Source organism: Oncorhynchus keta, chromosome 36 (assembly GCF_023373465.1).
Source record: "Oncorhynchus keta strain PuntledgeMale-10-30-2019 chromosome 36, Oket_V2, whole genome shotgun sequence".
Classification (NCBI taxonomy): Eukaryota; Metazoa; Chordata; class Actinopteri; order Salmoniformes; family Salmonidae; genus Oncorhynchus; species Oncorhynchus keta.
The window spans coordinates 3541948-3564478 of record NC_068456.1 but is presented as its reverse complement, the minus strand read 5'-3'; the positions used below and the strand labels follow the sequence as shown (position 1 = coordinate 3564478).

The window sequence follows — 22531 nt, the reverse complement described above, 5'->3', positions numbered from 1 at the left end:
GCTATTCCTCGTGCACCCAGAACTTAACGCTTTAATATACAGTCGTGGCCAAAAGTTTTGAGAATGACACAAATATTGATTTTCACAGTCTGCTGACTCAGTTTGTATGATGGCAATTTGCATATACTCCAAAATGTTTTGAAGAGTGATCAGATGAATTGCAATTAATTGCAAAGTCCCTCTTTGCCATGCAAATGAACTGAATCCCCAAAAAACATGTCCACTGCATTTCAGCCCTGCCACAAAAGGACCAGCTGACATCATGTCAGTGATTGTCTCATTAACACATGTGTGAGTGTTGACGAGGACAAGGCTGGAGATCACTCTGTCACGCTGATTGAGTTTGAATAACAGACTGGAAGCTTCAAAAGGAGGGTGGTGCTTGGAATCATTGTTCATCCTCTATCAACCATGGTTACCTTCAAGGAAACACGTGCCGTCATCATTGCTTTGCACAAAAAGGGCTTCACAGGCAAGGATATTGCAGCCAGTAAGATTGCACCTAAATAAACCATTTATCGGCTCATCAAGAACATCAAGGAGAGCGATTCAATTGGTGTGAAGGCGGCTTCAGGGCGCCCGAGAAAGTCCAGCAAGTTCCAGGACCGTCTCCTAAAGTTGATTCAGCTGCGGGATCGGGGCACCACCAGTACTGAGCTTGCTCAGGAATGGCAGCAGGCAGGTGTGAGTGCATCTGCACGCAGTGAGGCTTTTGTAGGATGGCCTCGTGTCAAGAAGGGCAGCAAAGAAGCCACTTCTCTCCAGGAAAAACATCAGGGACAGTCTGATATTCTGCAAAAGGTACAGGGATTGGGCTGCTGAGGACTGGGGTAAAGTCATTATCTCTGATGAATCCCCTTTCCGATTTTTTGGGGCATCCGGAAAAAAAGCTTGTCTGGAGAAGACAAGGTGAGCGCTACCATCAGTCCTATGTCATGCCAACAGTAAAGCATCCTGAGACCATTCATGTGTGGGGTTGCTTCTCAGCCAAGGGAATGGGATCACTCACAATTTTGCCTAAGAACACCGCCATGAATAAAGAATGGTACCAACATATCCTCCGAGAGCAACTTCTCCCAACTATCCAGGAACAGTTTGGTGATGAACAATACATTTATATATGCATCCAGCATGATGGAGCACCTTGCCATAAGGCAAAAGTAATAACTAAGTGGCTCAGGGAACAAAACATCGATATTTTGGGTCCATGGCCAGGAAACTCCCCCGACCTTAATCCCATTGAGAACTTGTGGTCAATCCTCAAGAGGCAGGAGGAGAAATAAACAAAAAACTAATTCTGACAAATTCCAAGCATTGATTATGCAAGAATGGGCTGCCATCAGTCAGGATGTGGCCCAGAAGTCAATTGACAGCATGCCAGGGCGGATTGCAGAGGTCTTGAAAAAGAAGGGTCAACACTGCAAATATTGACTCTTTGCATCAACTTCATTTAATTGTCAATAACAGCTTTTGACACTTATGAAATGCTTGTAATTATACTTCAGTATTCCATAGTAACATCTGACAAAAATATCTAAAGACACTGAAGCAGCAAACCTTGTGGAAATTAAGATTTGTGTCATTCTCAAAAATTTTGTCCACGACTGTAGACTACATATTTATCATTTAAAGTTTAAAATGTATTACCGTTTACATGTGGCAAAAACACATCCAGTCAATGTTTCAATATGATTAGGCTTCTTCAAAAGTCTTCTGTAGGTACGCGCACATTCATCCTAAACATAATTCCAGCATCCTCAAAATGGCATGACTTTAACCAGGATTACATCTAACTTTTTACACGATTAAAGTAGCCTACATGTCAGATAAAAAATGTCACAACATGGAAAGCATGCAGTTAATTCTGCTACAGATTAAATAAGTTACGATGAACTTCACAGGGTGGTGAAAGCGCAAGGTGATGAGGTTGATGCTCTTTTAAATAAATATCAAGAGGGTCTTATTCTGGTGATATGATGGTCGATGCTTGGCTGTCATTCGACAAATAAAAATAATCTAGCACTTTTGTCCATAATAATCTCTTGATTTAGTAGGCTATACCTGCACTGTATCTGCAAGCTGTTGGCTAGAGCCCACGTGCCAATACCATGGACACATTCGCAGTACCTAAGCACTATTTTTTGTGACAAAACTATATACTATAGGCCTAGAGTTGAAAAGGCGATGTAAAACCAATTATCTTCAGATCTGCTAGGTCAGATTTGAATGCACATCATGGTTCACCAGCAGCCCTAAACATCTGAAGAATAAACTACAGACTAGGGTTGAATATTTTCCCTATATTTGACAAATGTCCCATCCCGAAAATAATCATTTATCTCCCAGGGTAACCTGGTATTTCCCGCCCAAACCGGAAGTGTCATTCTGAAGTATAAAATCCAGCAACTTATTCTAGTTTAGTTTTTCCTGGGACTTCAAGAGCTAAGGAGTGTTTTGTAAGGTGGGAGGCCAGCGGAGCGCAGGTGCATATTGCGCAAGATATTTTAAGTTAGAAGCTTTTGCGTAGCACATCATCCATTAGCTAAATATAAGACTAGTAACTGCATTGAATCATCTGAAATGATTACCTGAAAGAGGTAAGCTATACATTTGAAGTCGGAAGTTAACATACACCTAGGTTGGAGCCATTAACACTCGTTTTTCAACCACTCCACAAATTTCATGTGAACAAACTATAGTTTTGGCAAGTCGGTTAGGACATCTACTTTGTGCATGACACAAGTCATTTTTCCAATAATTGTTTAGACAGATTATAATTCACTGTATCACAATTCCAGTGGGTCAGAAGTTTACATACACTAAGTTGACTGTGCCTTTAAAACAACTTGGAAAATTCCAGAAAATTATGTCATGGCTTTAGATGCTTCTGATAGGCTAATTGACATCATTTGAGTCAATTGGAGGTGTACCTGTGCATGTATTTCAAGGCCTACCTTCAAAATCAGTGACTCTTTGCTTGACATCATGGGAAAATCAAAATAAATCAGCCAAGAAAAACAATTGGGAGCAATTTCCAAATGCCTGAAGGTACTACGTTCATCTGTACAAACAATAGTATGCAAGCATAAACACCATGGGACCACGTAGCCGTCATACCGCTCAGGAAGGAGACACGTTCTGTCTTCTAGAGATGAACGTACTTTGGTGGGAATTGTGCAAATCAATCCCCGAACAACAGCAAAAGACCTTGTGAAGATGCTGGAGGAAACAGTTACAAAAATATCTATATCCACAGTAAAATGAGTCCTATATCAACTTAACCTGAAAGGCCACTCAGCAAGGAAGAAGCCACTGCTCCAAAAGGCAATAAAAAAGCCAGACTATGGTTTGCAACTGCACATGGGGACAAAGATCGTACTTTTTGGAGAAATGTCCCACAATGACCCCAAGCATACTTCTAAAGTTGTGGCAAAATGGCTTAAGGACAACAAGGTCAAGGTATTGGATTGGCCATCACATAGCTCTGACCTCAATCCATAGACAATTTGTGGGCAGTACTGAAAAAGCGTGTGCGAGCAAGGAGGCCTACAAACCTGACTCAGTTACACCAGCTCTGTCAGACGGAATGGGCCAAAATTCACCCAACTTATTGTGGGAAGCTTGTGGAAGGCTACCCAAAACGTTTGACCCAAGTTAAACAATTTAAATGCAAAGCTACCAAATACTAATTTAGTGTATGTGAACTTCTGACCCACTGAAATGAATCATTCTCTCTACTATTATTCTGACATTTCACTTTTTTTACCCCTTTTTTCTCCCCAATTGGTAGTAGTTACAATCTTGTCTCATCACTGAAACTCCCGTACGGAGAGGCAAAGGAGAGAGCCATGCGTCCTCCGAAACACAACCCAACCTAGCCGCACTGCTTCTTGACACAACGCACATCCAACCCGGAAGCCATCCGTACCAATGTGTCGGAGGAAACACTGTACACCTGATGACCTGGTCAGGGTGCACTGCGCCCGCCGCAGGAGTCGCTAGTGCACGATGAGACAAGGATATCCCTGCCGGCCAAACCCTCCCTAACCCGGACGCCGCTGGGCCGATTGTGCGTCGCCCCATGGACCTCCCAGTCGCAGCCGGCTGCGACAGAGCCTGGGCTCGAACCCAGAATCTCTAGTGGCACAGTAAAGAAAAACCCTGGAATGAGTAGATGTGTCCAAACTTTTGACTGGTACTGTATAGACACAAATTATTTTTAAAAGTGACCAGGATTGCGCAATAAAGGCAGGGACTTATTTCCATTGTGGTTCCTACATTTGCTGCATCATACAGTAATATAAGGACTAAATTCACAACTAAATTACACATATACAGTTGAAGTCGAAAGTTTACATACACCTTCAACCTCAGGAGGCTGAAGAAATTTGGCTTGTCACCAAAAGCACTCACTTTTACAGATGCACAATCGAGAGCATCCTGTCGGGCTGTATGCCTGGTATGGCAACTGCTCCGCCCACAACCGTAAGGCTCTCCAGAGGGTAGTGAGGTCCGCACAACGCATCACCGGGGGCAAACTACCTGCCCTCCAGGACACCTACACCACCCGATGTCACAGGAAGGCCATAAAGTTCATCAAGGACAACAACCACCCGAGCCACTGCCTATTCACCCCGCATCCAGAAGGCGAGGTCAGTACAGGTGCATCAAAGCGGGGACCAGGAGACTGAAAAACAGCTTCTATCTCAAGGCCATCAGACTGTTAAACAGCCACCACTAACATTGAGTGGCTGCTGCCATACATGTAAACAATGTATCACTAGCCACTTTAAACAATGCCACTTAATATGATGTTTACATACCCTACATTACTCATCTCATATGTATATACTGTACTCTATACCACCTACTGCATCTTGACTATGCCGTTCTGTACCATCACTCCTTCATATATCTTTATGTACATATTCTTCATCCCTTTACACTTGTGTGTATAAGGTAGCTGTTGTGAAATTGTTAGGTTAGATTACTAGTTGTAGATTACTGCATTGTCGGAACTTGAAGCACAAGCATTTTGCTACGTGTATGTGACAAATAACATTTGATTTGATTTTGATTTAATGTAGAAAATAGTTGAAATAAAGAAAAACCCTGGAATGAGTAGGTGTGTCCACCTACTCACACGCTGTCTGTGTGGGTGAACCAATTCAGTTTGTCCGTGATGTGTACGCCGAGGAACTTAAAACTTTCTACCCTCTCCACTACTGTCCCGTCGATGTGGACGTTTCCTGAAGTCCACGATCATCTCCTTTGTTTTGTTGACGTTGAGTGTGAGGTTATTTTCCTGACACCACACTCCGAGGTCCCTCACCTCCTCCCTGTAGGCCGCCTCGTTGTTGTTGTTAGTGTCGTCTGATGATTAAGTTGGAGGCATGCATGGCCACACAGTCGTGGGGGAACAGGGAGTACAGGAGAGGGCTCAGAACGCACCCTTGTGGGGCTCCAGGGTTGAGGATCAGCGGGGTGGAGATGTTGTTACCTACCCTCACCACCTGGGGGCGGCCCGTCAGGAAGTCCAGTACCCAGTTGCACAGGGCGGGGTCGAAACCCAGGGTCTCAAGCTTGATGACGAGTTTGGAGGGTACTATGGTGTTAAATGCTGAGCTGTGGTCGATGAACAGCATTCTCACATAGGTATTCCTCTTGTCCAGATGGGTTAGGGCAGTGTGCAGTGTGGTTGCGATTGCGTCATCTGTGGACATATTGGGCGGTAAGCGAATTGGAGTGGGTCTAGGGTGTCAGGTAGGGTGGAGGTGATATGGTCCTTGACTAGTCTCTCAAAGCACTTCATGATGACGGAAGTGAGTGCTACGGGGCAGTAGTCGTTTAGCTCAGTTACCTTAGCTTTCTTGGGAACAGGAACAATGGTGGCCCTCTTGAAGCATGTGGGAATAGCAGACTGGGATAAGGATTGATTGAATATGTCCGTAAACACACCAGCCACCTGGTCTGTGCATGCTCTGAGGACGCGGCTGGGGATGCCGTCTGGATGCCGTCTGCAGCCTTGCGGGGGTTAACACGTTTAAATGTTTTACTCACGTCGACTGCAGTGAAGGAGGGTCCGCAGGTTTTGGTAGCGGGCCGTGTCAGTGGCACTGTATTTCTCAAAGCGAGCAAAGAAGTTGATTAGTCTGTTTGGGAGCAAGACATCCTGGTCCGCGATGGGGCTGGTTTCCTTTTGTAATCCGTGATTGACTGTAGACCCTGCCACATACCTCTTTTGTCTGAGCCATTGAATTGCGACTCTACTTTGTCTATATTGACGCTTAGCTTGTTTGATTGCCTTGCGGAGGGAACAGCTACACTGTTTGTATTCGGTCATATTTCCAGTTACCTTGCCCTGGTTAAAAGCAGTGGTTCGCGTTTTCAGTTTTGCGCAAATGCTTCCATCAATCCACAGTTTCTGGTTGGGGAATGTTTTAATAGTTGCTGTGGATACAACATCGCCAATGCACTTGCTAATGAACTCGCTCACCGAATCAGCGTATTCGTCAATGTTGTTGTTTGACGCAATGCGGAACATATCCCAATCCACGTCATCGAAGCAATCTTGAAGCGTGGAATCAGATTGGTCGGACCAGCATTGAACAGACCTGAGAGCGGGAGCTTTCTGTTTTAGTTTCTGTCTATAGGCTGGAAGCAACAAAATTGAGTCGTGGTCAGCTTTTCCGAAAGGAGGGCGGGTGAGGGCCTTATATGCGTCGCGGAAGTTAGAATAACAATGATCCAGGGTTTCACCAGCCCTGGTAGCACAATTGATATGCTGATAGAATTTAGGGAGTCTTGTTTTCAGGTTAGCCTTGTTAAAATCCCCAGCTACAATGAATGCAGCCTCAGGATATGTGGTTTCCAGTTTACATAGAGTCAAATAAAGTTTGTTCAGGGACATCGATGTGTCTGGATGTGATTATAATCGAAGAGAATTCTCTTGGTAGATAATGCGGTCGACATTTGATTGTGAGGAATTCTAAGTCAGGTGAACACAAGGACTTGAGTTCCTGTATGTTGTTATGATCACACCATGTCTCGTTAATCATGAGGCATACCCCCCCCCGCCCCTCTTCTTACCAGAAAGATGCTTGTTTCTGTCGGCGCGATGCGTGAAGAAACCAGCTGGCTGTACCGACTCCGATAGCTTGTCTCGAGTGAGCCATGTTTCCGTGAAGCAAAGAACGTTACAGTCTCGTAACGTCTCTCTGGAATGCTACCCTTGCTCGGATTTCATCAACCTTGTTGTCAAGAGACTGGACATTGGCGAGTAGTATGCTAGGGAGTGATGCGCGATGTGCCCGTCTCCAGAGCCTGACCAGAAGACCGCTTCGTCTTCGTTTGTTTATTGGTTGTGTGGTGCCAAAACCTGTTGGTGAAAAATGTTTTTTATTATTATTTTAATTTTACACCACATAACCAATAAACAAAACATGACGACTTCAACACCACATCGTATTTACAATGACGGCCGACCCCAGACAAACCCAGATGACGCTGGGCCAATTGTGCGCCACCCAATCACAGCTGGATGTGATTCAGCTTAGATTTAAACCAATGATTGTAGGGACACCTCTTGCACTGAAATACAGTGCCTTAGACCGCTGCGCCACTCAGAGCCCTAAGAGCAGTTCCCTGACAAGGAATCAAACCCGGGCCGTGGCAGTGGGAGTGCCAAATCCTAACCACTAGACTAGTGTTGCATATACAGTATTTTAATATAATTATAAATATGTCATCAAAATGTTGAAAATATGATTTCCCCTAGCTGATCATGAAGTAATGAAACAGGCAGTGAGAGTGAGCTCGTCTGTGGCGGTTGGTGAACCCTCAATCTTCTTGCTACAGGCATCGACAGTGCAACAAAAGCATGCTGAGGAGAATAACCAATTTTATAAACACAGGGTCGCCAGTAAATTTAGATGTGTCTGAGTTTGAGTTTATTATATTTTTACAGGGACAGTGCACATGAATCAATGTTTCAGTAAAAGTGACGGTTTTAGCCGGTCGGCTAATTTTCAACCGCAGTCCCTGGGCAGGTTATTAAAAATAATTACAATATAGACAATAGCAACATAGGACAAGCAAGACATAGCATACAGACAGAGCAACATAGGACAAGCAAGATGTAGCATACAGACAGAGCAACATAGAACAAAAAGCAGCAAGATAAAATTGATCAAAGCAACAAAATGTTTCCACACCTCACAAGTTACAGACAACATACATGGAAAGCGGCAACACACAGCTAGTGACCATGTTCACAAATCTGATTGACCTTTAGCCATGTCTTCAAGCATTTTGTGAAAGTGTGACATGTGGTGCAGTTATGTGTGTCTGATGGCAGTGTATTGCAGACATGGGAAGCTCTCACAGAGAAAACGGATTTACTAAAGGTGCTTTTCCTTAGGGGAACTATACAGTCACCTCTCTTGGCAGACCTTGTGGATCTGCTGCCATATGTCTGGGTTTTCTGTTTAACAAAAATATTGAGTGGAGGGGGAGCCAGGCCATTAAGGATCTTGAATACAAGACCTGCATCGGTGCATTGCACAAGATTTTCCCAACTCAGGAGCTCATGCTTTCTGAGGATGTAACAGTGATGATGGCTATTGGGCTTCCTATCAAGCACTTTGAGAGCCTGTTTGTAGACAGACTGAATAGGTCTTAATGTTGTACAGCAAGCTTGAGCCCAACTAGTCAAGCAGTATGTTAAGTGGGGGAGTATCATAGATTTGAAGTAAAGTTTTGCTTCCTCTGTAGTCAAACAATTTCGTATACATTTGGTTGAATTTGGTTATTTGAATGACCTTTTTCACATGCTTTTTAAAAGAGAGGTTGGAATCAAGTATGATGCCATGGTACTTAAAATCAAATACCACCTGGAGCTTCTCCCCTGACACATAGACATCTGGCTCAGTAGCATCTGTTGCCCTCTTTGTGAAGAACACGAGTCACTGAGCCACATTGTAACCTGGACCATTACAGTAGTGAGTTCTTGTGCAGCTTGATGTTTGCTCTTTCCATGCACATATATCACTGTATCATCTGCATACATTTAAACTTCAGACCCAGCACAGACAGAAGGCAGATCATTAATGTACAGGCTGAACAGGAGGGGCCCCAGTATTGACCCTTGGGGCACGCCCACATCATAGCTAAGAGTGGGCGACAGCTCTTTGCTCACTCTGACACACTGAGTACTGCCTTCAAGGTATGATTTCATCCATCTCAAGGCATCAGGGGAAAAGTTGAACTTGGACAATTTTGTGATGAGAATCTCATGGTTAACAGTATCAAAAGCCTTCCTTAGGTCCAGAAACACAGCCCCAACAACGCCCCCTTTGTCCATCTTGGACTTCACATTTTCCAGAAGAACGCAGTTGGCCGTTTGTGTGGAGTGTTTCGCTCTGAAGCCAAACTTCATGGAGTGTAATGTGAAGGGGCTGTTGTTGAGGTGGGCAACCTCCAAATAACTTAGAATTTCCATTAATAAATCCTTCAAGGAAAACTTTCTGTGAACCATAGTAAAACGTTCAGAGAACATCCCGACAACCAAAACAGTTACATTCCCAGAACAGGTGAAATTCTCACTTCCATTCTCAGAATGTTTAAAAAACGTTCCGTTTTACCAGGAAACAGGAAACTTCTGGCTTCGTTCCCAGAACTAATGGGAAACCAAAAAAATGTACATTCCCACAACCAAGGAACCAAATGTGCTCACTGGGTTATTACAGTAACCCTATGAGTGGGGACCAACCAGGGTAGATTATGTAGAGTAAGAGAAGTCAAGCATGCTGACATACCGGTATAGCTAGAGTGGAATCCCCTTTTCAGCTTCATCACGGAAATACTGAGACGTAGAGAAGGGAGGGAGATACAGTAAAACCAGTGGGAGAGAAAGGGGGATTTCCTAGGAAGAATAACAAACAAGGCAGAACCACCTAGCTGCTTACACCTGAGTATCTGTCAATATAACATGACGAGGAAGAAGGATTAATGTGGTTGTTCCGGTTATCATACCTGTCATGTTTCACTTACCGATAGTTTGTGTACACATTCATCTATATGCTGTCTGTCACATTCATCTCTATATGACTGATCTGTTCCACTCGTTGACACTTGTACACACTACCCCTCGAGTGCCCTGTTTTATCCATGACATCATGGGTTTCGACATGCACATAGTGGAGACATTGTTCTTGTATAGGCTTCAGGCTTGTCTAGATTGATCTAGATCACTGGTTCTCAAACCTGGTCCTGGGGACCCATAGGGCTGCACATTTTTGTTTTTGTGCTAGCACTTCACAGCTGATTCAAATGATCAACTCATCATGAGGCTTTGATGATTTGAATCAGGTTTGTCGTGCTAGAGCAATAATTAAAATGTGCACTCCTGTAGAATACCTTTTCAGCCTAATGGGAACCTTGTAGTATGCCACCTACTTTTGAAGCATGACTGTTGTTCATTAAAAAAAGTGCACTGCAAAACATCACCTAATTTTCACTCAAATGCACCCACACACAGATACCAGAGCAAGAAGTGTTTCCCTGTGCCTCATCACCTACTCTCAGCAGCTGTTCTGGGGCTGAGGGGGAATTCCTGTTCTCTTCACCATTCCAAGGCTGACCATCAATACTCTAACACTGGTTCCTTCTCTCCTATCCTTGTCTCCCCTCCGTTATTACGACAGAAGAGTTGACTACACAGTCCCTCGTAGGCAACATGCATTTCTTAACCTGGTCAAAGATCAGTTAAAGGGAAAGAAGTGAGAGATAAAGGTGAGAGAAAAGAGGAGACAAACAGAGGAAACCACTGTAGACTACTAAGCCACCCCCTCGCCTCTCCCCAATCTTTCTGAAGAGAAGTGTGTTGGGGGAGGGGGGCTGGTCTAATGGAGTTCCTCGGAAGCAGCTCTGTTTAATCACTGTGTGTGGGTGAGAGCCTCACTCCCACTATTTCCTCCTTACTGGAAGTGACTGCCTGGCTTATCATTCAGAGAAAGAGAGAAAAGCAGAAGGAGGGGAGAGAGAGCGGGCGGATTGTGTGGAGGGGAGTGTATTTAAGCGAGTCTCAACTCTGAATGTCAGGCAGTGCAGTGAGTGGTGTGCCTGGGATAGGGAAGACTGTGAGGATCTGTCTGGACAGTACAGGTAGATGTCGGTGGAGGATGGTGGAGAGAGAAATGCGGATGATGGGCTCAGCTCCAGTATAATTTCAGACCGAAACAGAATATCCTCAATGGTGATTTAACTGGACATATCAGGTGCCAAAATGGGAGCTATACCACGATTTGTTGGGTGAGGGCCATATCACTATTGTGAGTTTCATTTCACTATTAGCAAGAACATTACTTCTAGGAAAGCCACAACACAGAATTTCTGAGATGTACCTAATCAATGGGACAGTGTTTAGTCTGATGTAAGTATTTGAGTTACAAATGTCTTCATCTGTGTGAGTATAATTTCTGTATTGGAATAAGAGATTACGTGGCGCTGTTTCAACGCAATATTAGGAAGGTGCCCTTAATGTTTTTGCTGAAGTACTGACATTTCCACAGAAGAATGTTGTTGGTTGTGAGGTAGCCTAGCAGTTAGAGTGTTGGGTCACTAAACAAAAGGTTTCTTGTTTTAAGGTGAAAAATCGGTCAATGTGCCCTTGTACCCTTAACCCTAATTTGCTCCAGGGGTGCCATACTACTATGGTTGACCCTGTAAAACTGCACCTATCCAGTGTATGTGACAATATAACTTTTGTTTTTTTGTTATCATTCTCTGAACATTCTGAGAACATGACTTTAAATAGAACCAGGAAGAAACCTGCAGAAAATGTTATGCTGAAGTGCTGACATTCCCGCGGAAGAACGATGTTTCTTAACGTTCTTGGAACAATTCGATAACATTACTTTAAATAGAACCATGAGGAAACTGAAATTCCCACCCAAGAAACATATGGTTCTCAGAACGTTATGTGCTAACTGGATATTCTGCACCCTTCCCAGAAAGTTGTGGGAAGGTTGTACACAAAATTACCCTAGGACAACCACGCTCTCACCAAGCTTTAACAAACATATGGTTCTCAGAACATTATGTGTTAGCTCGTCTGTCTGGATTACAGATGCTAGAGGTTGATCAGAGATTAGAGCCTGTGTTGGATTTTGCCTGGAAGCCAAATCTGTCTCTGCTTTAGTCTACCCCATATGTGTGTGATTCCTATCTTTACATTTACTTTTTTAATAACAAAAGTCCCTAGTATGTGACCGAATGGGTTTAACTGTGTTAGCTCAATGAGCTAAAGCCTAGGCATTAGCTTTGGGAGCTAACACAAGTGTCAAGGCCTTAGACAAGGTTAATCATAATGTGAGCATGGTTCACTGAACCATCTCCACTACACTGGGACTCTCTAGCCAGTTCCTCTGTATTTCAACTATTTCTTTATTCCAGTAAATAGCAGGCAGTTCAACCGGTTGTTGCTCAGTTCAACTGACTGGCAGGAAGACTGGAGTTTCCTGAGCATATATTACCCAGCTAGCACATAACATTCTGAGAACCATATAATTCTTAGAGCTTGGGGATAGCATGGTTGTCCTGAGGTTATTTTGTATACAACCTTTCTGAGAATGGTGCAGAATAGTTGCTCCGTTTTGGAACATTCTAGGCACAGAAATGTTTTTTCTTGGTATTTTATTAATTTAACAGAAAGTTTCCTAAAAGTTCAAAGATGGTTACATTTCATTTCAATTTTGGTAATGTTCTAAGAATGTTCTCCCAACTTGTTTGACATTGGGAATGTTATAAAATAGTTTAGAGAATTTAAAAAAAAAAGTTTTTTCTGTGGGTACTTTAGCGTAACAGGTTTTTTGTAATGGTTGTATTTAGCTCATTTTCCCCCACCATAGGACACTCACTAGCGATTGGAGGATTAAATCACCTCGAGCTCAACATTTAAATGGCCTGGAAAATAACGGTATGTTTTGCGACTAAAGACACACTTCTAGCTAGCTGACCACCAATTTTCATTGCAGTTTATGTAAGTTAGGTTTTGAGAGTTTCAAAAAAGTTATACACATACACATTTTGTGGGACGTGTTGTATATTTAAAAATGTGAATGCGCGACAGACCCCACACACATAAGTTAATATCCAACTTTTGACCTAAATGATTCATACTCATTTAAATGTTAGTATTAAACATATCTACTTTATCAAAACATAAGTTTAATCAGTAAAACAAATAATGAGACATTATTTGGTAACAACACTGAATTTTTAAGAGTCTACAGGAGGGTGCACTGAGCTACGCTAGGAAAAGTTGACAGGCAAGCTTTTTTTTTACCGGAAGCCTAGCCAACTAGTCAACCAGTAAACAGTTCGGATACGAGTTTGATACCCCTTTTGTTAACAAACTTAAACAGCTTTATGTTGTAATTGAACAAAATAGTAAGGTGTCAACAACTGGGGACCATATGCCAATAATACAGGACGTATTTTATTTGCTAAACTGCTTATCAAAAAGCTGATAGTAGTAGCATTTCCACTGAAATGTCAAACATGTTAATTGCTAAACCATTAGCTAACATTTTTACAACACCAATAATCACAAAACATTGATGGCTTGATCACAAGACAACACTGTTGAAGGTAATATATTTCTTAAACCCTGTTGAATATGCCGATAATACGGGGTGCTACGCTAAAGTAATGTTCTCAAATTGTCCCGAGAAAGTTAAGAAAACCACTATAAAACTTTAGTAACGTTCAGGGAACATTCTAAGAATGTTATTTAAAAACGTATACATTTCGTTCTCAGCATTAACAAAACTCTCTCTCTCTCTCCCTCCATCCATCTTGTTAAGTGTGTTCAGTTGTGGTAGCCACACCTGTTTTTAATGAGTGCTTGTTTCCTTTGAAATTAGGGTCTGTTTAAATAGACTAAAATGAACAGCTTTGTATGCGTAACAAAAAACATGGTACGATCGCGCCATCCTGGTGGCCAAGTGAACTCATTCCACGGATAGAGGACAGATGATCATAGATTTTAATCTCACTGCTGCTGTGTCATATTGAAAAAATAAATGTGTTTTCTCGATTAATGCCTAAGGAAATGAATTTCTATGTGTCCTATCTGTGCGTGGAGATCCAAAACGAGCTGGCAGTGTTATTAAAAGTCTTATTGAAACACACACAAGTTTTAAGGAAGTTATTCAAAAACCTCAATTTAAACTTTTTTCCCCACAGCCAATGTGATACCAAAAACATATGTTCCCACAACTTCCAAGGAACCAAATGTGCTAGCCGGTTGAGTTGTGTTCTTCCTCACAATGTTCTGTGTGTGTGTGTGTTTGTGTGTGTGTTTGCGTGTCCACTCAGGAATACACTATAAACCACCAGGAGAGAACGCTGAAGGCACCTCCAACCGTACTCACACTGTCAATATTGACTCTAGTTATCTGAATATAATTATAATTCCTGCAATTTTAATTGCTCAGATTACAATCAGTGGCAAACCATGTATTTATATTATTGAGGATTTAAAGAAATACTAAGCAACAGATAGGATTGCCTTTCATTATCTGAACGTTTCACCTTCCTGAATAGTCCCCTGGTTTGTGTGAAACTGTTGTATGTGACGAGTCATCTCTCGGCTTGACCTGTGTGTGTGTGTGTGTGTGTGTGTGTGTGTGTGTGTGTGTGTGTGTGTGTGTGTGTGTGTGTGTGTGTGTGTGTGTGTGTGTGTGTGTGTGTGTGTGTGTGTGTGTGTGTGTGTGTGTGTGTAACTGACCAGGGCTGTACAGTATCTCTCAGTGCGATCTGAATCAGGCCCTGCATCACCCCACCACAAAATATTTCCTTTCCTCCCCGCCAACTGCCATCAGAGAAGTTGTGAAACACTTCCAGGAATCTTGTGTGCTGCAGATGGATCCTTTAAACATTCTTTAGCAAGGTTAAGCATAGGCGTAACCCTTGTGCACAGATCTCAAATCATGAACTTCATACCCCTCTAATCAACAGGCCCATGGTTCAGTCTTGAATGAAGATGGAACATGCTCAACCATATAGCGTTGTACTCATAGGAGGAAGAGGTGCTGGTATCTACTATCACCATCTTCTCGTCGCCATCTTAGTGACTTTTTCTAGAAATAGGGAAGGTCACCACAGGGCAAAGCTGGGGGTGATAAGAGGTTGAGCAATGTCTCTACTGGTCTACTGCTTGTCGTTCCCCTGGCATTTATCAGACTCGGTGTCAATCTGAATAGGAGCCTTGGCAGTTCTGTTTACTTAGGTTTTAAAAGACGTGTCAACATGGTAGAGAGGTAGACACAGAAGTGTCTATGCTACTGAGACTAGGAAACTATGGTATTGATACAATTTTCACTACACTATTGTGCAATACCTGGGTCAAAATATTTTTTGATAGTGTTAGCAGTCTTTAAAATACTTAAGGTATGCTTGATTGAAATTGCCTGATGGGACCAATTGAACAAGAGCACCTCATTTCTTTGAAAGAAAACAAAGACTTTTTTGAGCCAGGTGTTACAGAAGCAATTTGAATGGATTGGAACGGTGATAAAGCCTAAATGGAGAGAGAAGAGACGGGAGAATGGGAGGAGAATGAGAGGTGTGAGAGGTGTTGTGCCCTGAGAACTGAATTCCATAGATGGTGGCTACTGGAGATGTCATCTATGGGCTCAGTTCTTCTGGCAAGGCACTGCTTATCAGCATAATAAGACATCACCTATACTTTCTTGTGAGGAATACGGGTTATCTGGATTTCTACGGCAAACTTGCGGTTTCAAATAAAAATCATTGTGTCCTTCTGCAGATTACATTTACTCAGCATGTTACAATTCAGCATTGTGTGTTGTAATAAACTGTTAAAGTCTGTAATCGGGGTATGTGTTTTGTATGTATACATATCATGTAAATGAATAAACTTTTCCTATTCAGAAAATACACTTCATATCTCGTTAATATTTACAATCGCATCAGCATTCATGTTTATTTACAAAGTGGTGAGGATTATAAATAACAGTCAGATATCTATGTTTTGTAAAATCATATGTGACACTTATTTATAGAGAAACGGGATGTGTGCTCAAGCACATATATATATTACTGGAAATTGTGCAGTACAAGGAACATTCTAAAGTGAAGCAATTCGAATGCAGCATACCCAACCCACACACCCTGGCCACAGCTATGTCTTATCACTCTATACTGCGAGAGGTGACTCAGACCCAAACGCCTGTTCCATAGAACCTGGAGTCATGGAGACGACAGAGAGAAGAGCAGGGTCCACAAACGTTGGACAGACAGAAACAGAATGACTAGTCATACTCGTCAGAGTTACCAGTTGACTTGAATGAGAATGTCCATTCTAGTAATTATATTTCTATGCTGATGGACAAAGTCTACTGTGACAATAGTGATGAGATACAAGAGACTGGACCGGGTTTGATACAATACGACACAGGGTTATAGTATAAGAGGTGAGAAATGACTAATATGATAGAACATCAGCATGTTATGAGAGAAGTTTTAACTGCTTAACATTGGGGTTTTCAGTAAGAGATGAGAGGCAAATGACAGGAGTTTATAACAAGAGTGGGAAAGCGCTTTCCTGAAGCAAACTTGTTAATGCTAATGTTACAGGAACCTTGATACTGAAAATCATAGTAGTACACGGTAGCACACCACCTAATGAAAACACTAGACGAGAATGACTCCAGCATTGTAGGTGCCTGAGGTAGCGCCATATAATGAGATGGAGAATATTAACTAATATGTTTAATACAAAAGCAGTCAAACGCTACTTATCTGAAGTTTGCGCCTTAATTATTTGTTTCTTCTCTTACTTTTTGCTGTTGTTGTATTTTCTTAAAACGCCATTGTTGGTTAAGGGCTTGTAAAGTAAGCATTTCACTAAGGTCTACTAAACCTGTTGTAATTCAGCATGTGACAAATAACATTTTATGTAGAATATTTATCAATAGCATTTCTACTATTAGCATTTACTAATATACAGCAACTACTATATAACAGTTATACTTTTGTTCAATGCTTATGGGAAAAATCATCACATTTATGGAAATACATTTTCATTTGTCAACATTTATTAGCCATACCTCCATTACAATCATCTCATCTTTCTCCTCTTCTCTACTACCTCACTCATGCTATCCCCCTCAGGACTCTCCTGCTGCCTCACTATCCTCCTCTCCACTCTGTACTCCTGTTCCCCCACATGGGTGTCCCCTCGCACCACGTACTCCCCTCCCTGGTAGGTGATACTAACATCCGTCCGGGGATAGGTACCGTACACTCTCCGCAGGTCCTCCCTCACAAACTCAGGCAGCTCCCTGCGGGGGCCATACACCCTCTCCAGCCTGCCCCAGCGAAGCTCTCCTCTCAGGGTGAAGCCCTCGGGCCAGGTCCCTCCCTGGTTCTGGAACCTCTGGGGCCTGGTTGGAGTAGGGGCCACAGGAGCCACTGGAGCAGAAAGATTGGCATACCACTGGCGCTGGTGGTAGTGCCAGTAAGGGTTAGACATAAGTCTATAGTTACACCAGGGCAGGGGAGAAGTTTGATGATAGTGGTGAAAGGCGCTGGGATCAGATCCCTGGAATCCCCTAGTGCTCCTGGAGACCAAGTTTAAGGGGAATTGATACTTGGTGGGGATACATGGAGGGTAGAGACTGTAGTTGTTGGGCCACTGCATAGGTGGGGTGATGACGGTGGGACACATCGATCTGTAAAAGTGGTGTGTAGATGCAGGTCGAGGTGAGGTGTATGTGTAAAAGTAGTGAGAGTTCATGTTCTAAGAGACAGGTGGGTGTGGAGAGAATGGTAGAAGGTCCCCTGACCTCAGAGGCAGGTTGGGGTTGTCTTTGTCCATACAGGGATCTCACTCTGCTGAAATTAACAGCAAATACAAAACAAAGAGGTGAAAAGTACTCACATTAAAAAGGTATATGAAAAGAACTTTCACAAGTCAACACTGTAGCTAGCTCCCATTTCCAATAAACTCTGAACTAAACTCTGAAAAAAGAAACAGATAGGCTGACTGTCATTAAATCTAAAAAGTTGTGAAAAGACTCGGCAACTCGCACAAGATCATAAGAAAATCAACAGCGTGTTGCTCACCTGAAGGAATATGAAGTGAAACTCGCAAAGCCAGTGTTGTTTGGTGTTCTCTTGTCAGAAAATGAAATGCACTTCCATTAAGTATAGAAAGGGTCTGCCATACCTCCCCTACATTCAGACATAACTTGTGGCACAGAAGCCAGTCACCTGACTCTTTGTTACAGTATCGAGGCTGCAGGTACCAACAGTTATGTACATAGATCCTGATAAGATGGTGACTATGTCTTCTCAATGAACTACGTTATGCTCAATGGGTAAGTAATACGGTGTCGTCGTCAGGTCATAAAAATCTAAACACCAAATTGCATTTTTAGGACAGTGGCACCTTTGAGTTCCCTTGCTGTTCCTCCTATACTACTTGGAGCTCAAACAGTAGTGAGTCCCATAGGCCTTGTAAAATGTGTGTTTTGCATAGAGCCCCACCGTGGACGTGTTATAATAGCCATAAAATCCCGCGGATTCAGAAACGGCTCCAATCGCCTTTCCACCATTCATTTCTTTCACATAGTGAACTTTACACACACTTCAAATGAAGTATATGTTTCGTGTAGGCTTTTACCTTGGCGTGATATTTTGTCAACCGTGTGATTATCTCTCGGACAAGGTGAGTTTTATAAAAGGGCACAAGGCGAGACCCAAATGCGGACACAGGAGGCAGATGGTTGAGCATTGACATTTATTGTACCAAAAGTGGTAGGCAGAAAACAGGTCGGGGGAAAGGCGAGTTCATAAACCAGGTCAGAGTACAAACAGTACCAGGGGAAAGTCAGGTTCGAGGTCAGGACAGGCAGGGGTTCAGTGAACAGGTCCGACTACAAACAGTACAAGGGGATAGGCAGGCTCTAGGTCAGAACAGGCAGAGTGGTCAGGCAGGCGGATTCGGCGTCAGGACAGGCGAGGATCAAAACCAGTAGGGCTAGGAAAAACATTGACTGGGGAAAAATAGGAGCTAGGCAAAACATTGGTCGACTTTGGCAACCTGGGACAGAGAGACAGGAAACACAGGGATAAATACACCAGGGACTAATGAGGAAAACAGGACACCTGGAGGTGGGTGGATACAATCACAAAGACATGTGAATCAGATCAGGGCGTGGCAAGTTTAATCGGTCTGTTCACCTCAATTTACTCTTGTTGTGGAAATTCTTACACAGGGACACTCAAAGAAAATCTTAAAAGAATCATTGTTCAGCTCGCCGGAGAGGTTCCAACAAACTTGATGCGCCATAGTGAACGTCTGTCAGGAGCGCTAACCAGGAAGTCCCATTTAGTGCCCTTGTATACTGGTGACAGACACATTACATAGGCATAGTTCATAGCGTTGTTTCCGGCATGTGTCTGACACCGTCTCCTATCTTAATGTAAAGAACATATACTTGGCATTCTGCCAAATAGTCTAAAGGAGAAGGTAATGGTGCCCCCCCCCCCTGTCTTTACCAGGCACAGGCAGGAACCAAGGATTGTTTATGACACAAAAGACAAGATGCACAAAATGCACAAAGTAAAATGTCCTTTACATTCCATCCTTTTATCACTTGAGTGATAATAATGGTGAAATTGTAAGGTAAGCATTGTTTAACTTCTATATCAAATTGAAGTAAGGGAAATCAACACATAAAACCAGACACGTCATCATTTCAAACCCATTCTAAGTTGTACAATCCAATTAGTATGGTAATACTATCATCATAGGTTATACTTCTATTAATGGGAGTGCATATATCAAAGACTGGAGACATGTTATCCTCTACCTGTAGATCCATCGGTGGTGTTGAACAGAACCCTAGACAATGTTACAGACAACAAAAAAACTCAGCTCACAGAACTGGTTGGGGCATTCATTCACCTCTATCACACGTGAGCTAGTCCCCTGACAGCTCTCGTTCACTCAATACTTTATACCTCAATTTCAAACCTCTTATTATCCATATTTCAATCTTGTTTTCCACATTTCAATCAGCTTAATATCCACATTTCACTCAATCTTATTATCCAATCAGCCTACTATTCAAATTTGGATCTTATCTTCCAAATTCCAATCTCATTAGTAATAATTTCAATCCATTTATGATTCAAATTCCAATCATCTTAATATGTCATATCTCACAAATCACACAGCTTTCACATCCACATGCACTTAGTACTATTCCCAAACACACTCAGTAATCTCCCTCATTACTCCATGTGCATCTCCAAAGATTCTTGTCATTATTTGCTATGCACCATATGTATCTTGCTGTGAATATAAATAACACAACGTATTCAAAAACACCTTGTGTTATTTGTAGTGGTTGCAGGCCACGATTATGTTTTTTTTAAATAAATGCCTACAGACAGCTGTCAGCGGGGCTTCCCATGGTACCGTTACGTCCTCGCTCAAGTCTTCATAAAACTAGTGAATAACCTTCTCTCTATAATACTATGAGTACCTTTGTGTACGTTTACTCACCTTGATTTGAGTTTCTCATTTTTTAGATTTTTTATACCGATTCATTTAAATTGACTTACTGAAATCAGTTGCCATCCCTCAATTGTTCGCAGATGATGTCTCCTCCTGGGCAGATAACAGAAAATGTCTGGTCTGGGCGAGTCTCGTCGTCTTTTAGTCAGACGGGAGTTTCCCTCACGCTTAATAAAATGCACCACCGGTTTTCCTTGCAGACGCTTACTTGAAAGCTCCGCGGGCAGAATCAATGACCCTGTTCATTGACGCCAAATTGTTGTGGAAATTCTTACACAGGGACACTACAAGTCAATCTGAAATTAATCATTGTTTATTGTCAGCGCGTTGGAGAGGTTCCAACAAACTTGATGCACCATAGTGAATGTCTGTCAGAAGCTGGTTACAGACACGTTACATAGGCATAGTTCATAGCGTTAGCAGAGCAGTAGATCAAAAAATTGGCCTAGATAATTGTTTGTACAGTTTGTCGACTTTAGTGTCTATTTCCAGGGGCGCAACTTTGGTTGTAACTTTATTTTCATTATTATTATTATTTTTATCCGGTCGGATAAACATTCCAAACAGCCTAGCCATCCGCTCGGAGGCATCCGCATGGTCCTAAAGCACACCGTTGCCTTGCTTTGTATCACATTCCAATGCTAAAACTGGTATCGGCCATACCTAAAACTAAAACTGGTATTGGTATCGGCCATACCAATGTGGAATGCGAATGGAGGAAGCCAGCCGTGGCCAACCACGTGCAATCTGTGGAGGACCTGAACCCGGGAGAAGACTACAACCCTCTGTCCCAATAGCCCACAGAGGAACATTTTCAGTGGCTGAGGAACCGTCTCCAGGGCAGGTTCAGTGGAATGGCATGTCTCTTTGAACTTGAGCCAGAACAGTCACTACCCTCCCTGTCATCCCTGTCTGTACTGGACATTATTTTAAAAAACAAGGGCACCTGGGGCTTGCAGGGATCCTGGCTGGCATGGAGCTGTCGGTGGAGCAGCAGGAAGCGATATGGCAGGCAACAGTTGGACAGTGCTCCAACCCCAACTAGCACTCCATGAGGAGAAGGAGGTTGACGGGCAGCAATTATGGAGCAGTGGTCAGGGCCAAGAGCGTTACTCTGTCGCTGCTAAAAGAGGGTCCCCAGATCACAGTCGTTAGATGGGGTGTTGTCTGTAAAGTGGGGCACATATAACAAAGAGGATGGCATGAAGGTATCCTGCGCCTTGAGCGATGACGTCAAAGCTTGCGACAGGATGTGTAGTTCTCTTTGTGGCTAATTAGCATTTCACATGGGGGGGCAATTACAGGCGAATATATTGATAAAAGTGACCTTGTCCGAGAGAGTTACACGATTATCGAAACGTCACACCAGGGTAAACCTACAAGACACAATGATCTTACATGAAGTAGTTCTAAAATCCCCTGTGGAAAACTAATTATGCTGGAAAACTATTGGAAACATTTTATGATTTTATGAGTATTATGATTTTATGAGTATTATGACTCATACTGTGAGTATTATGACTCATACTGTGGTACTCAATTGCACACTAGGCAGACTTTTGCAACCCTGCCCAAACATACTACTGTGACAAATTTGATATTTAATTTAGCTTGTGACAAGCATTCAAATCAAATCAAATTTATTTATATAGCCCTTCGTACATCAGCTGATATCTCAAAGTGCTGTACAGAAACCCAGCCTAAAACCCCAAACAGCAAGCAATGCAGGTGTAGAAGCCCGGTGGCTAGGAAAAACTCCCTAGAAAGGCCAAAACCTAGGAAGAAACCTAGAGAGGAACCAGGCTATGTGGGGTGGCCAGTCCTCTTCTGGCTGTGCCGAGATTATAACAGAACATGGCCAAGATGTTCAAATGTTCATAAATGACCAGCATGGTCGAATAATAGTAAGGCAGAACA

At 42.7% G+C, this 22531-nt stretch overlaps 2 protein-coding genes across 4 annotated transcripts in view; both read right to left on the bottom strand.

The window, feature by feature from the left end:
• The window catches only part of LOC118369474 (palmitoyltransferase ZDHHC16A-like), a 77809-nt gene extending 56984 nt beyond the window's left edge, over window positions 1-20825 (bottom strand). Inside the window, exons 1-2 of one of the 3 annotated variants that reach the window (XR_008095025.1) lie at window positions 20662-20727; window positions 7090-7378 (exon numbers count right to left, since the gene is read on the bottom strand). Coding sequence is in view for 1 of the 3 variants with exons in the window: in XM_052498322.1 (XP_052354282.1) it covers window positions 7090-7175 (86 nt within the window). In the remaining 2 variants the exon portion in view is untranslated. Of the gene's footprint in view, window positions 1-7089; window positions 7379-20661 lie in introns of those variants that run through there. The other 2 variants (XM_052498323.1, XM_052498322.1) reach the window with 2 other exon arrangements.
• On the bottom strand, window positions 16029-19555 carry LOC118369475 (uncharacterized). Its single transcript, XM_035753880.2, has one exon. The coding sequence runs from the start codon at window positions 17822-17824 to the stop codon at window positions 17147-17149; it is 678 nt and encodes a 225-aa protein (XP_035609773.1). The 5' UTR covers window positions 17825-19555; the 3' UTR covers window positions 16029-17146.
• Window positions 20826-22531: the final 1706 nt, after the last annotated feature.